The 14,995-nt window shown below is 53.8% G+C and overlaps 5 protein-coding genes across 5 annotated transcripts; 4 read left to right on the forward strand and 1 right to left on the reverse strand.

Annotated features, from left to right (window-relative positions):
* Nucleotides 1-150: 150 nt before the first annotated feature.
* On the forward strand, nt 151-2,625 carry PHACADRAFT_258091 (uncharacterized protein). The gene is made up of 11 exons (XM_007396946.1): nt 151-416; nt 474-625; nt 683-717; nt 773-924; nt 1,039-1,256; nt 1,313-1,417; nt 1,525-1,666; nt 1,727-1,742; nt 1,804-1,855; nt 1,906-1,965; nt 2,022-2,625. The coding sequence occupies exons 5-11, from the start codon at nt 1,233-1,235 to the stop codon at nt 2,253-2,255; spliced, it is 633 nt and encodes a 210-aa protein (XP_007397008.1). The 5' UTR covers nt 151-416; nt 474-625; nt 683-717; nt 773-924; nt 1,039-1,232; the 3' UTR covers nt 2,256-2,625.
* Nucleotides 2,626-2,958: 333 nt separating this feature from the next.
* Nucleotides 2,959-5,022, forward strand: PHACADRAFT_258094 (uncharacterized protein). The gene is made up of 9 exons (XM_007396947.1): nt 2,959-3,165; nt 3,221-3,234; nt 3,287-3,487; nt 3,543-3,643; nt 3,702-3,752; nt 3,806-3,833; nt 3,883-4,252; nt 4,312-4,783; nt 4,841-5,022. Exons 1-9 carry the CDS (start codon nt 3,047-3,049, stop codon nt 4,982-4,984), a joined length of 1,500 nt encoding a protein of 499 aa, XP_007397009.1. The 5' UTR covers nt 2,959-3,046; the 3' UTR covers nt 4,985-5,022.
* Nucleotides 5,023-5,846: 824 nt separating this feature from the next.
* PHACADRAFT_196743 (uncharacterized protein) lies at nt 5,847-7,798 on the forward strand (the record flags this gene model as incomplete). Its single annotated transcript, XM_007396948.1, has 9 exons — nt 5,847-5,965; nt 6,030-6,043; nt 6,108-6,308; nt 6,357-6,460; nt 6,515-6,565; nt 6,619-6,646; nt 6,700-7,069; nt 7,128-7,599; nt 7,655-7,798. The coding sequence occupies 9 exons, from the start codon at nt 5,847-5,849 to the stop codon at nt 7,796-7,798; spliced, it is 1,503 nt and encodes a 500-aa protein (XP_007397010.1).
* Nucleotides 7,799-9,632: 1,834 nt separating this feature from the next.
* PHACADRAFT_210124 (uncharacterized protein) lies at nt 9,633-11,709 on the forward strand (the record flags this gene model as incomplete). Its single annotated transcript, XM_007396949.1, has 9 exons — nt 9,633-9,867; nt 9,932-9,945; nt 10,010-10,210; nt 10,260-10,363; nt 10,419-10,469; nt 10,524-10,551; nt 10,603-10,972; nt 11,033-11,504; nt 11,566-11,709. Exons 1-9 carry the CDS (start codon nt 9,749-9,751, stop codon nt 11,707-11,709), a joined length of 1,503 nt encoding a protein of 500 aa, XP_007397011.1. The 5' UTR covers nt 9,633-9,748.
* A 78-nt stretch (nt 11,710-11,787) lies between these two features.
* PHACADRAFT_185257 (uncharacterized protein) lies at nt 11,788-13,263 on the reverse strand. Its single transcript, XM_007396950.1, has 4 exons — nt 12,933-13,263; nt 12,396-12,875; nt 12,219-12,345; nt 11,788-12,165 (listed from the first exon to the last, which is right to left on the reverse strand). Exons 1-4 carry the CDS (start codon nt 13,112-13,114, stop codon nt 11,980-11,982), a joined length of 975 nt encoding a protein of 324 aa, XP_007397012.1. The 5' UTR covers nt 13,115-13,263; the 3' UTR covers nt 11,788-11,979.
* Nucleotides 13,264-14,995: the final 1,732 nt, after the last annotated feature.

The following is a 14,995-nucleotide window of genomic DNA, read 5'->3' on the forward strand; positions in this document are numbered from 1 at the left end:
CTCAGATGACGATGCGGAACGTTCCGGGGCACCGCAGCATGTGTGGACTCTGTGAGCGCGGTTGCCGGCAACTCACTTACAATGTATTCTACCTACGCGGCCCCGCGGCCACGGTTGTCCGCACTTCAAGTGCAGTCCCTGGGCCCAAGAGCTTGACGAGTAAGTAGAGTCTTAGACATTGAGATTGTGCATAGCTGTCTAACTGTCTAGTGGATGGACCGGATGGCGCGGACTAGCAACGTGAAAGAGATCGTAATGGAAGAAAATCTGTTTCGGCTGTCGTTCATGAGAATATCAGTAGCGTTTCGCCCCTCTAAGGTGATGTGGCCTCCACTTGCAACCGGACGTGTATGCATGTTCGTGGACCAGCTCTTTCTGCTGATGCTCCGGACAGTTTTTAGCAAATCCCTGCTAGCGTATGTCACATATTCATGATGGAAGCGGTTACAGTAGCGCTGATGTTTACGGCAAAGACGCTGATGGTTACAACGTAGACATTGACGGGAGGTCCGCCAAGTCGCTCATAAGTCGGCTTACCTCCGATACAGCTCACTTTCCCTGCATTTCCCCCGTTCACCATGTCGGGACAGTCGAACCAGACTCTTGGCCAAGCCGGTTCGCAATAGTAAGCATCTCTCTTGTTTGCGCTCGGCCGGTCAGTGCTCATGCCTTTGTCTTCCAGCCTTACAATACAACATGCCTTCGCAGCTGCATCGTGCAAGTCCATCCTTCGCTTCCCATTGGTGCGCGGCTCACAATATTTGCCCCTCAGCCCTCGTCATCTACGAATTCCTAATCACCATCGTTGACGAGATTAAAATTGTCTGGAAGAGACCTATCACTGCATCCGCCGTGCTTCTTGGCTCAGTGCGATGGTCGTTGCTCGTCTCGACCATTCTGGGCCTCACACAACCAACTCCGAACGTAAGCCTAGAATGTCATCAGCTATATCAAGTTTAAAGCGATCCCTCCTATAGAAGTAAGTTCAGTTCGTTTGAAGCCCATGAGTGACATACCGCTTACCGGAGCCTGATGTACAGCTGCTCACTGCTTAATTACATCATCTGGGTACTTATCCTCGTTGGCTTTATTCAGACCGCAGGTATGCCTCACACAGTCTGCTCCAATCCAAGCTGTCCAGTTACTTCCACCCGCTAGTCTTCTCCGCTTTGCGCGTCTTTGCGATCTGGAATAAGAGCTACATCTGGTCGCTAATAGTGTTTGCGCTAAGTATGGTATCATTCGCGACGTACCTGGTCTGTGCCACCTTTGCTAGAGCTCCGTGTATGTTCTGGCTAACGCTTTTGTGCAGACCATCGCGGTGGTGTCGATGTACGGTTTCGTCGTGGATCCGTTTGTCGGTGCAGCGTGCATTTCGGAGATATCAGTGTCTGCAGAAACAGCCAGCATGTGGGTAGACATGTTTTGCTAATGCAGTCTTGGGGTGCTAACTTCTGCGGCACAGACGTACGTCCTGCAACTGGAGCCCCGTAAAATGCTGGAGACTCTGACAACACTTGTTCAGTCCTGTATGTCAGCCGCGGCTCATCTATCGTTGCCGACACAATCGTTCTCGTCTTGACCTGGATCAAGACGTTTGGTCACTGGAGGGACGTCCGCCGTGCCAATATCGGAGTGTCGCTGACGACGTGTTTGCTGCGCGACGGTCAGTAGCCCTCCTTGCATCCCCGTGCTTCTTGCTGCTGAAGTCCAGCTGCACACAAAGGAACGATCTATTTCATGTGAGCATGACGATAAAACCGTCCATCAGGAGTAGTTACTTACAGGCGACAATAAATGTAGAGCTCTGCTAGTGATAAACATAGCCCAGCCGCTTACCTACAATTTCTCTGCGGTATGTCTCCGACATGAGTGTACGGACGGGCGGCTGATGGTGTACTCAAGGACCTGTCGCCTGTGGGCGTGTTCGTCGCGTCGCCTGTGGGTGCGTTTGTCGCGGTCCTGGTGCGTGTGTGTCAGTCTCCGTTTGTTCTCTTGGTGTTCACCAATTGACCATGTAGCCCCCGGTGCTCATCAATCGCTTCATGATAAACTTGCGGACGGTCGAATCGGAAGTGCCGGACTGCTCTGTAAGCGTTACCGATTGGCAGCAAGGACAGTCGACACTGCAGTTCGAGAGGTCAATGAATCGGTTGGGCAACATTGGGGGGCCGCTGTACGATGGTTGGAGCGATGAACCCTACAACGACGAGACCACCTTCACAGAAGTGGATGAGACAGGGGCAGAGGTGTGAACTCGCACTGGAGAGTACTTATCCTCTGCTTCAGGTGGACAGTAACATTTGTGACGCACACGATCAAACCAGAAAATCATGGCTTGTACCGTAAATCGTCCCAGTTTAGTAACCCCTCTGCGGCTAGGCCATCTCAGCTTTCACCGCTTCTCACGGCAAATCCAAGGCTGCGAAAGGAATCTATACAAAGTGTCTCGGTTCTTTACTCGCCCCATCTCGTACCACCGCACCCACCCCTGCAAGCCACTTCATCCCCGTCAAGAGACTGACTCACACGTGCATCACTCAAGGGTTCGTCAATGTTGTTCCCGTCACTCCAACGGACCCATGTCGCAAATTCCGTACTGTCAATCTGGAAGTGTCCGACGCTATTCAACGAACAGCTATCCGCTGAAATATTTTTTCCTCCGCCTACAGACCACACTCTCGAGGCCGGCAGCGCATGAGTACGTGTCTCTCCTGTACGTCGTTTGCCGCGTCTAGCAGATAAACTGACTAAATTTCGAATATAGATTAATCAAGCGCCTGCAGCAGCCGGTATGAGTACTCATCGACCCTGGCCAAGTGTGCGCAAGGATTATCCGCGCTATTATCTGATCTACCTACATTTTCAAAGGGCCAAAGCACTGGGTAGGCCAGTGTCCAACAGAACAGTCTTTGCGAAGATAATTTACGTCTGATATCCTTGTATAGAACGCTCCAGGACGACATAGGAAAGACGTATATAAGACAGCGCATGAATCGTGTTCCGCCTCACATTGCAGCCTCGACTCCAAAGCCAATCCGCCAAGATGCCTGGCATGTTCACTCACGAGTTCGCCACAGAACTCTACAAGGGCACCGCGACGGTGAACACTGGCCTATTCATCAACGGACAGTTCGTCGACCCCGTTGACCGCGAGAGCATCGAGTACGTTACCAGTATCTTTGTGTCTATCACGTCCTGATGACACTGTCTTCCAAAGTGTCTGCAGCCCCCGTAAAGCAATACTCTCGTCCATGGGAGTGTATGCATGCTAACCCGTCTACAGAAGACGGAAGTGTTATCACAAAGGTTTCCATTGGAAACGCGAAAGACATCGATATTGCTGTCAAGGCTGCCTTGGCTGCCTTCAAAAGTTCCTGGGGCCTCAAGACACCAGGTTACGAGCGTGGAAAGCTCCTGTACAAGCTTGCCGAGCTCCTCGAGAAGAACGCAGGTACACTTGCGGCTATCGAGGCTCTTGATGTTGGTATGTCCGCATAGTTTCGACACGTGTTTACTCGGCTTATCATGACCGCGCACAGGCAAGCCTTTCGTTCACGCGAGTCAGGATGTTCAGGAAGCTATCGACACCCTGCGCTACTACGCTGGCTGGGCAGACAAAAACCATGGTCAGACCATCGAGGTATTCTTCCACTAGTGCTCACTTGCACGCTCCGGCTGCTTACAAAGAATTTCTCCAGACAACTGAAGCCAAGTTCGCCTACACTCGACATGAGCCCATTGGTGTTGTGGTTAGTTCTGCTTGCAACATCGCCTAGGGTAAGTCACGCTGATAGCTTATCAGGCAGGGATCATTCCATGGAACTTCCCATGTCCGTCCCTTCTACTTCACTACGTCGACACACGCTAACATAAACACAGTGACAATCAGCATTTGGAAAGCCGCTCCCGCGCTCGCAACCGGTAACGCCATCGTCCTCAAGCCATCCGAGGTGACGCCGCTATCTGCACTCAAGCTCGCCGAGCTAGTCAAGGAGGCCGGCTTCCCCGACGGTGTCTTCAATGTTGTGACCGGCTACGGCGCGACCGCAGGCCAGGCGATCACAGAACACCCACTGGTCGGGAAGGTATCGTTCACTGGCAGCACGATCGTCGGCCGTAAGGTCATGGAGACTGCGGCGAAGACGAATCTGAAGCGTGTGACACTGGAGCTTGGGGGTAAGAGTCCAATACTCATCTTTGACGACGCGGATGTCGAGCAGACCGTCAAGCGGGTCTGCGGGAGCACCTTGTAAGAGTCCTGCAATGACTGTCAACTAGTCGGGCGCTCACGCTCTTGGATTCGACAAGCTATAACAGTGGCCAAGGGTGCGCCGCCGGCACACGCATCTTAGTCCAGGAGGGAATCTACGACAAGTTCCTCCAGGTTTTTGCTGACGCAGCAGAGTCGCTCAAGCAGGGTGATAGCTTCAAGGCAACGACCCAGCAAGGTCCTCTCGTCTCCAAGACGCAGCTCGACCGCGTGCTCGGCTACATCGAGTCCGGCAAGCAGGAAGGTGCACGCATCGTCACTGGTGGCTCGCGCGCCGAAGGAGCAGGCTACTTCATGAGGCCGACGATCTTCGCTGACGTGAAGCCAGACATGAAGATTGTGCGCGAGGAGATCTTCGGTCCTGTTGGCGTCGTGATCAAGTTCAAGACTGAAGAGGAGGCGATTGAGGCTGCGAATGACACCGATTACGGCTTGTCGAGCTACGTGTTCACTGAGAATCTTAGCCGCGCGATCCGCGTCTCGAATGCGATTGAGGCCGGCAATTGCTTTGTGAGGATAGCTTTGACATGCTCTCAGCGAGCAGACACTGACAGGTGCTCTACACAGATCAACCAGGCTATACTGCTTTGCGCGCAGGTACCATTTGGCGGCTACAAGCAGTCGGGCTACGGCAAGGAGATGGGCGAGTATGCTCTTGAGGCCTACACGCAAGCCAAGGCTGTCCACGTCAACTTGAGCCTCAAACTATGAGAGCGTATGGGGGACATACCAACTAGAATACTTGTAATTTAAGCACGAAATCAGATCCCGCATCGACAGCTTCCAAGCGAAGTGCCGCTGTGTAACTTGGCCAAAACTGGTCAAGCTTCTTGCTCATCACTACTGTGCTCAGTCAGGCAGGTGTTCACATTGTTTTGCTCCAAAGTAAACAAAGCTACGACATGGCGCCTATGTTTTGGTCTCGCGCCGAGATAAAAATGGTGAGACCCAGTACTAGCGTGAAACTGGCCAAAAAGTGCCTCGATCGCGATGTGTTGAAAGATGCAGCAGACGCAGCACACCAGGAGAAACGCCCGGAGCTAATTAGTACTAGATTGAAGTATAATAAGTATCCTAGACTTCACTAAGAGACCACCTAAGGTTCCTAATCAGGCTGCTCCATGAGGTTGCTCACGAAGGCGACACGCGCAAGAAGGGGCACGTATGAAAACTAATAACTGTCTTATCATAATTAACAGGACCTGTGGGTGTAAGACAAGCTTGCTGACGTGAGGTAGGAATATATGGCAGAGAAGAGCAAGAGTGGACTGATGACATGCTTGGGGTTCCCGGTCAATAGCGTGGAGTGCGTGTGCAGTCTGGGAAGAGGGGACACACGCCGCCGTTCCCCGGGATCTCTCAGATGCTTTGTTGGTTCCGTTCCAAAAGCGAAGCCGCGAACTTTTACGCATGCTCTGTTACTATCACTGAAACGCGACTTTCCTGCCTTCCTCGGCACCGACGATTCGTAATTCTGTGGAGGCCCATGTATATAAGTCAGCGCGTGAAACGCACTTTGCCCCGGTGCTCTTCCATCTAGTCCTCACATCATCTTCAAAGCCGACCCATCACAATGCCAGGCACTTTCACTCACGAGTTCGCCACAGAGCTCTACAATGGCACCGTGACAGTGAACACCGGCTTATTCATCAACGGACAGTTTGTTGATTCCGTCGACCGCGAGAGTATCGAGTACGTCATCATTGTCTTTGTGTCTGTCTTTGTGTCTCACATGTTCTGACGCTGTCTTACAAAGCGTCATCAGTCCCGGTAAGCCACATCCTCGGCCATGGGAGTGCTGTCCATGAGATTGTGCATGCTAACACGTTCAAAGTGGACGGCAGTGTGATCACAAAGGTTTCCATTGGGAACGCGAGAGACATCGACATTGCCGTCAAGGCTGCCAGGGCCGCCTTCAAGAGCTCCTGGGGCCTCAAGGTGCCGGGTTCCGAGCGTGGCAAGCTCCTGTACAAGCTTGCCGACCTTCTTGAGAAGAATGCAGATGCAGTTGCAGCCATCGAGGCTCTCGATGCTGGTATGTCTGTATAGTTCGATATGAATTCACTGGGCTTATCACGTACAGGCAAGCCTTTCGTTTACGCAAAGGGCCAGGACGTTCAGGACGCCATTGACAATCTACGCTACTTCGCTGGCTGGGCAGACAAGAACCACGGTCAGACCATCGAGGTATTCTTCCACTTGCTCAACTTGCACACTCTGACTGCTTACAAAACTCTCCAGACAGCTGAAGCTAAGTTCGCCTACACCCGACATGAGCCCATTGGTACTGTGGTTAGCCATGCTCGCAGCATCGCATAGGAAATACCGCGCTGACAGCTTCTCAGGCAGGGATCGTTCCATGGAACTTCCCATGTTCGTCCCTTCTGCTTCATTGCATTGACACGCACGCTGACTTCGATCTATAGTGTATATCACTATCTGGAAAATTGCTCCTGCGCTTGCGACTGGCAACACCATCGTCCTCAAGCCATCCGAGATGACACCGCTCTCTGCACTCAAGCTCGCCGAGCTCGCCAAGGAGGCTGGCTTCCCTGACGGCGTCCTCAACGTGGTGACCGGCTACGGCGCGGTTGCAGGTCAGGCGCTCACAGAGCACCCGCTAGTCGGGAAGGTGTCGTTCACCGGCAGCACAACCATCGGCCGCAAGGTCATGGAGACTGCGGCGAAGACGAATCTGAAGCGTGTGACGCTCGAACTTGGGGGCAACAGCCCGACGCTCATCTTCGACGACGCAAATCTCGAGCAGACCGTCAAGTGGGTCTGCTGGATCATCTTGTAAGTGTCCTGCAATAATTTTCAACTAGTCGGGCACTCACGCCCCTGGGCTCAACAGCCATAACTGTGGCCAGATGTGCGCTGCCGGCGCACGCATCCTCGTCCAGGAGGGAATCTACGACAAGTTCCTCCAGGCTTTCACTGACGCAGCGGAGTCGCTCAAGCAAGGTGATAGCTTCAAGGCAACGACCCAGCAAGGTCCTCTCGTCTCCAAGACGCAGCTCGACCGCGTGCTCGGCTACATCGAGTCCGGCAAGCAGGAAGGTGCACGTATCGTCACTGGCGGCTCGCACATCGAGGGACCAGGCTACTTCGTGAAGCCGACGATCTTTGTTGATGTGAAGCCAGACATGAAGATTGTGCGGGAGGAGATCTTCGGACCTGTTGCCGTCGTGTTTAAATTCAAGACTGAAGAGGAGGCGATTGAGGCTGCGAATGACACTGATTACGGCTTGTCGAGCTACGTGTTCACTGAGAATGTTAGCCGCGCGATTCGAGTCTCGAACGCGATCGAAGCCGGCAGCTGCTTCGTGAGTATAGCTTTGACACAGTCTCAGCTAGAAGACACTGACGGACATGACACAGATCAATGAGGCTATACTGATGCGCCCGCAGGTACCATTTGGCGGCTACAAGCAGTCGGGCTACGGCAAGGATATGAGCGAGTATGCTCTTGAGGCCTACACTCAAGTAAAGGCTGTCCACGTCAACTTGAGCCTCAAACTATGAGAGCGTATGGGAGACATACCAACTAGAATACTTGTGGTTTAAGCACGAAATCAGATCCCGCATCGACGGCTTCCAAAGGGTGATAAGCGAAGCATTGTTCTTCGTATAACCTGGCTCAAACTGGCCGAACAAGAACGGCTTTTTTCGGTCTTGTGCCGAGATAAAACACTGTTTTATACACATGCTAAATATCCTAGTGTATTTGTTCCAAAGCTTTGTAAGAGAGCCCTTCCCTTCATCTACATGCAGGTTGGCTCTGGAAGGACACATAGGGTCTTTGAAGTAGCTACGAGTCAGCTTTTGCAGTACCAGTGTGAACTACTATTTTTGGACGAACAATCGGCTTCAAGCCGCTTCACAGCCACAGCCATTCAAAGTCGCGGCTTTCTTGCGGCTTGGCTTGGCTCGACCGATCCAAAAAAGGTAAAGCCATCAGCAGTCAAGCTATAGCCGAGCCAAGTCAAGCCGTGGCAACACTACCGGGCAAGGGCTACGGCAGGCGTTACACCCAAAATGGCATATGTTCCTCCATCCCAACGTATGTTTCAAGCCCTAGCGCGATATGCACTACATGCCGTCGCGCCAGTTCCCGAATGGAATAAACGCGCTTGGCAGCTGTCCGGCAGCGTCGCTAAGCAGAGAATCACCCGCGCAGCTAAAGCCTCTCCGTGGTATCTATTGCATCAAATCTGCAAGGGGTGCGTGCTGTTTGATGTTTCAAGCATAAGCCTAGGACTCAATAATTGATTGATATTGCATGTATACGAGGTTAGAAGTCAAATGAAGTACTAGTACTTGCTCGCTATATATTATAAGGTGACATACACAACCAGTGCAGTCCTTGGGCTGCTAACATCAAGAGTGATATATACTGGATTGAGCTCGTGTGTCTTACCAGCAGAGCGTGTTCTCCCAAAGATTGACATTGTAGCTGCTGAACAACTTAGGGTTTGCGATTCCCCCTGGAATCGGTATCTTGGATTCGAGGTGGCAGGATAGGAGGTTGGACAGGAGCCTAATAGACGCGCGCCCTTTGGCGCCCTGCTTTGCCGCGCCGCGTGCGCAGGTGCGCTGCCCACCCAGCCAACCGGAGGTTGGCGGTGGGCGGCGCAAGCTTGCGCACGATATGCTTTGAGACCTGGTGCATGAATTGCAATGTTGTTTTATGTTGTAATCTCGCCTGCAAAAGCACTGTAGAGCTAACGACGATGTGGATAAATGGCATTACAGCACTATGTACAGCAGTCCGCGGCAGGTTTGGCAGTCCCAAATACTTCTCACTTATGTATCTTCTCCTTTTAGGGGGAGGGGGGGGAATCGCACCTCGGGCGAGCGCTGAGCTCGCCATCACCGAACACGTAGGTTCTCGATAAGATAATCGAAGCTTTGGGCGCTTGATTATCGCTTCGATAAGCCTGGGTCAGATAATGGTCCTCGGCCCGCTGCTACCCTTTGTTGGCCTCAAAGTATACAGCATCTTACATGCTTTAATAACATCTAAAAGACCTAAAAAGGCCATACATAACCCAGACTGATGTCTGTGTGCGGAAAGGTACGTGAGCGCTTATTACGTGAGCCTGCTCGGCAGCTGCGAGGGTTTCGGCGCCGTACGGCACGTCGGACTCTGAGTCGGGTGGCCGAGCTTTGGCACGCGTCCCGACGGCCATTTCTGGTGCGGATCGGCCTCTGGCATATTTCGCGATGTGAGACCGACCTGACTCCGAGGTCGCTTGGAGGATCAAGCTGTTATCACTGGAACACGACTTTCCTGCCTCCCTCGATGCTGACGCGCTGATGTCTGGGAGGGCAGTTGTTTAGTAATCCTCTGGGACCCGGATATACACAATCTCCCGGAGGCCCATGTATATAAGTCAGCGCGCGAAACGCGCCATGTTCCATTGTTCTTCCATCTACTAGTAGTCCCCACATCTTCAAAGCCGACCCACCACAATGCCAGGCACTTTCACTCACGAGTTCGCCACAGAGCTCTACAATGGCACCGTGACGGTGAACACCGGCTTATTCATCAACGGACAGTTTGTTGATTCCGTCGACCGCGAGAGTATCGAGTACGTCATCACTATCTTTGTGTCTGTCTTTGTGTCTCATATGTTCTGACGCTGTCTTACAAAGCGTCATCAGTCCCGGTAAGCCACATCCTCGGCCATGGGAGTGCTGTCCATGAGAGAGTGCATGCCAACCCGTTCAAAGTGGACGGCAGTGTGATCACAAAGGTTTCCATTGGGAACGCGAGAGACATCGACATTGCCGTCAAGGCTGCCAGGGCCGCCTTCAAGAGCTCCTGGGGCCTCAAGGTGCCGGGTTCCGAGCGTGGCAAGCTCCTGTACAAGCTTGCCGACCTTCTTGAGAAGAATGCCGATACAGTTGCGGCCATCGAAGCTCTTGATGCCGGTATGTTTGCATACCCTGAATACGGAGCCCATGAGTTCAGCGCACATAGGAAAGCTCTTCACTCTCGCGAGGCATCGGGACGTTCAGAACGCCATCAATGGCCTGCGATACTACGCTGGCTGGGCAGACAAGAACCACGGTCAGACCATCGAGGTATCCTTCCACTTGCTCAATTTGCGCACTCCGATCGCCTACAAATTTTCTCCAGACAACTGAAGCCAAATTCGCCTACACTCGGCATGAGCCCATTGGTGTCGTGGTTAGTCCTGCCCTTAGCATTGCATAGGATCTACTGTATTGAAAAGCTCATTAGGGTGCGATCGTCCCATGGAACTTCCCACGTTCGTTCCCCCTGGTTCGCTGGATCGACACACGCTAACACAAATACATAGTAACAATCACCATTTGGAAAGTCGCTCCCGCGCTTGCGACCGGTAACGCCATCGTCCTCAAGCCGTCCGAGGTGACACCGCTCTCTGCACTCAAGCTCGCCGAGCTCGTCAAGGAGGCTGGCTTCCCCGACGGCGTCCTCAACGTGGTGACCGGCTACGGCGCGACCGCAGGCCAGGCGCTCACAGAGCACCCGCTGGTCGGGAAGGTGTCGTTCACCGGCAGCACAATCATCGGCCGCAAGGTCATGGAGACTGCGGCGAAGACGAATCTGAAACGTGTGACACTGGAGCTTGGGGGCAAGAGCGCGGTGCTCATCTTCGATGACGCGGATCTCGAGCAGGCCGTCAAGTGGGTCTGTGCGACCGTCTTGTAAGACTCGTTACCGTCATCTGCCAGCTAGCCAGGTGCTCACTCCCCGGGACTTGACAGCTACCACAGCGGCCAGGTGTGTGCCGCCGGCGCGCGCATCTTCGTCCAGGAGGGCACCTACGAGCGGTTCTTGCAGGCCTTTGCTGACGCAGCGGCGGCGCTTAAGCTGGGCGACAACTTCAAGACAGCGACCCAGCAGGGCCCCATCGCCTCCCAGACGCAACTCGACCGCGTGCTCGGCTACATCGAGTCCGGCAAGCAGGAAGGTGCACGCATCGTCACTGGCGGCTCGCGCGCTGAGGGATCAGGCTACTTCGTGAGGCCGACGATCTTCGCTGACGTGAAGCCGGACATGAGGATTGTGCGGGAGGAGATCTTCGGTCCCGTTGGCGTCGTGGCTCGATTCAAGACTGAGGAGGAGGCGCTCGAGGCTGCGAATGACACTCAGTACGGCCTGTCGAGCTATGTATTCACTACGAATGTTAGCCGGGCGATCCGCGTCTCGAACGCACTCGAGGCTGGCAGCTGCTTCGTGAGTGTATAGCTTTGACATGCTTAGTTGCAGCTAGCAGACGCTGACGGGTACGATGCAGATCAACCAGTCTGCTATACAGTCCCCACAGGTGCCGTTCGGCGGTTACAAGCAGTCTGGCCACGGCAGGGAGCTGGGCGAGTATGCTCTCGAGGCCTTCACTCAGGTCAAGGCTGTCCATGTCAACCTGAGCCTGAAGCTGTAAGAGCATGCGATACCGACGAAATCACGTGCATTCTTAGGCGGCGTGTAGAAGAAATCAGATCCTCTGTAACAACAGCTTCGATTCTCCCACGGGCTTGTGAAATGGACATCGAGTCAAGTCAAGCAGTGATATTCAATGTACGATGATGCAAGTCCAGGCGAAATATACAGATACAGCTACTGCGTGGGTAAAAGATGCCTATTGTCCGCCTCGAAAGTCAAACAAATGCAGACCATACATACAACAAGGAGCACCACGCTGTGCAGGCCATCACGCGCTGAAGACCTCTTTTGCGTTGATGCCCAGCAGTGTCGCGCTGGTAATCAGCTCGGGAACGACTTGGAAGAGGTAGAATGCCGTCTTTTCGGCCGGCGTGTTGTCTGAGCCTGGTGCGGTCGAGATAAGCGACGTCGTCTTGTTCCCCATGATGATGAAATGGTAGATGGGAATGATAGTCTATAACGAAGCGATCAGATTAAGCTGGCATTCAGGGACAGAAACACACATACGAGGATAAGTGCGAGAGCAAAGAGCAAGATCAGTGGGAACTTGCGGGTGCGCCGGAGGCGGCTTGCCCACAGAAGCAACCCTTGCAAGGATAGGAGAAGGGCCAGGCAAACGCTTGCGATCACATATCTGCACAGTGTTATTACAAGCACTTGAGCAATAGCACTGAAGCGACGTACCTCAGCGGCCCCACAATCGCGGCGTTGCCCGCATTCGTCTCTGCGCTCACGTAGAGCTGGCCCATAACGATGCCCAGCAGGAGTGGCGTGAGCGATTGCAGCCCAAAGAACAAGAAGATGTACTTGAAGATCTTGCGTTTGCGCGCGACCGCGGGGTCTTCCGGGGCCTCCAGCAGCTCGGCCTTTGACTCGTCGGAGGGCACCTCGGTGTACTTGTCTTGTTGCAGCGTGGAGTGCAAGAGCGACGCGGATGATTCGGGGTCAGGCGCGAAGTCTTTGGGCCCGAGCACGAACGGCACGGAGGTGGCCCGGGAGGGTTTGAACGCGCCCATCATGAGCCCCTTCAGCGACGCCAGGAGCTTGCCGTATATCGCGATATAGCCAGCGGTGAAGGACATCTGCCAGTACGACGTGAGGAAGCGGTCGGTGTCCTCGGCAGGCGTCTTTGATTGCCACGTGCGAAGAGACCAGATTACGGTACTGTGCCCAGAGGTGAGCCTTTGACAAAAACACCAGCGGGAAGAAGACAGAACATACCGCTCCACTATGAAGATGAGCGTTGTCCCAACGAGCATCGAGCGGGAGCTCTTCCGGGCCATACGCCAGATCCCCAACAAGCATACAACGCCATATAGCACAGTAAAGAACAGGGAAGGCGCAAAATCACTATCAAAGGGCACACCACCGATGGGTGCAGGGAACGAGACGGGTGCTGACATGTGCGCTGGGAGGAGGATGGAGCCGATGGGAGATGGCGTTCTGGGAGCATCAGCTTTGCACTACCACCTGTATTTAATGCCTGTCTAGGGTGGCTGTCGCATCGCTACCGCAAGACAGCTCAGGGCGCGAAGGCTATCACAGCAATATGCGGTGACAACCACCGTAGACGCCATGGCAGCCAATGACACAGCGTCTCTCGCATCCCCGCAGCTAGTGGCGGCCGCCGATGATGGAGCCTGCCCACAGGATAGCTAAAGTGCGATGCCAATCATCTCCGCTAGCCGACTAGACAATGAAGCTGTATCGCCGGTTAGGGAAGGAGGCGGTGAATGGGCGCCGAGCTCGTATCTCGCCGGGGTGAACCTGCAGGTCAGCCGACTCGGCGAGGCAGGCTAGCGAGGGTGCTATGAAACGGGCTGGACAGTATTCCTGACTATCACGGCACCCGCCCATATCTAATCTCCGGTGCGAACCTTGCATTTGAGGGCACATCTCTTGGGTTTCGGACTCGCGCCGGTCTGAAGGGGTCTCCTCGAGCGGGCTTTCGGATCTGCCAAAGTGCGTAGATGCTCATGATGCAAGGCGTGCGTGAGTGTGCAATCTGACGCGCCCGTTTGGCAGCTACATTGTTGATGTGATGCGAACGGCGGAGCGAGCCTGTGAGCGTGCCGCACTGCAGCCGTATCAAACTCACTGCCCCTGAGGTTGAGATCTACAACTTGAAGGCCTGAAGCCTGCAGCGAGGAGCATGAGTGACCCGAATGACTTGGGACTCGTCCAAGTCAGAAAGCCGCGCGTGTAGGCTCGGAAGCGACAACAAACGCTTACCTAAGCAGCGACTAGGACGCCACGAAGACAACTTGCCAAGCCCATAGGAAGGTTACCTCTCTGCTGTTTACCGTGACCCGCTGTATATTACAGTACTTAACAGACATGGTCACGTTTATGCTATGTGGCTACCAAAAACAATGTCCCATGAAGTGTCGTCCCGACTGCGAGTAAGGACGGAAAAGGCAAGTGAAAGAGCGGGAAAAGCAGAGACCATATGCAGTGAGCACTATTGCCAGCGTCCGTGAAACTACGAGTCCGCGAAATTATATGGACGTAATAAAATGCCGAGGCCTAGCTTATTTCCTGCATGTTTTCTCATCTGCCGGGGGCAAATGTCCAATTATACATGTTTGGGTAGGATAAGACATCAGGAAAAAAAGTCTGAGACCAGAAGCGCCCCGTGAGCTCCGTAGTTCCAGCAGCCCGGTGGAACTGACCCCTATTACCCTGCAACCAGTAGTCTCCCGCCATGCCTCCGTAGCACCCGTGGCGGCCTGCATAAGTTTGGCAGCACACCGTGGCAGCCTGCAAACATTCAGCAGCACACCGCGGCGCTGTCGCAGCCTGCCTGTAGATACCAGCAGACGGCCTCCCGGGCTTTGAACACTCACTCACAGGGAATAGATTAACAGAAGAAATATATTAGGCACACAACTGTACGGTACATGTTGGTGTATACTACACTAGATTCATTCTGCTGTGGTAGGGGATAGACACAAAAGGTAAATCTATAATGTATAGCAAGTCAGAATAATACTATATGAACTGCGGGGGCATCACTCATCTAAGTCTTAAGACCGCTATGCATCCAGCGCAGGAAGCAGCGCAGGACATGCGGCTGGTAATCTCGGATGCGCAACCCGTTAGCCGCCCTTCTTGCGATACCCGTGCAGCAGCGACGGGCTCGCTATGAGGCACGTCGCGAGCGGCTCACGATATGCCCCGCGTAGCTGCAGGCACTCGTGGTTGTGCTTGTGCTGGAGATTTCGAGGGTGCGTTCGAGCGCAACGCGCACCCGGTGCTCACGTACAAGCTAGGCAGGACCACTG

Source organism: Phanerochaete carnosa, assembly GCF_000300595.1.
Source record: "Phanerochaete carnosa HHB-10118-sp unplaced genomic scaffold PHACAscaffold_6, whole genome shotgun sequence".
NCBI classification, from domain to species: Eukaryota; Fungi; Basidiomycota; class Agaricomycetes; order Polyporales; family Phanerochaetaceae; genus Phanerochaete; species Phanerochaete carnosa.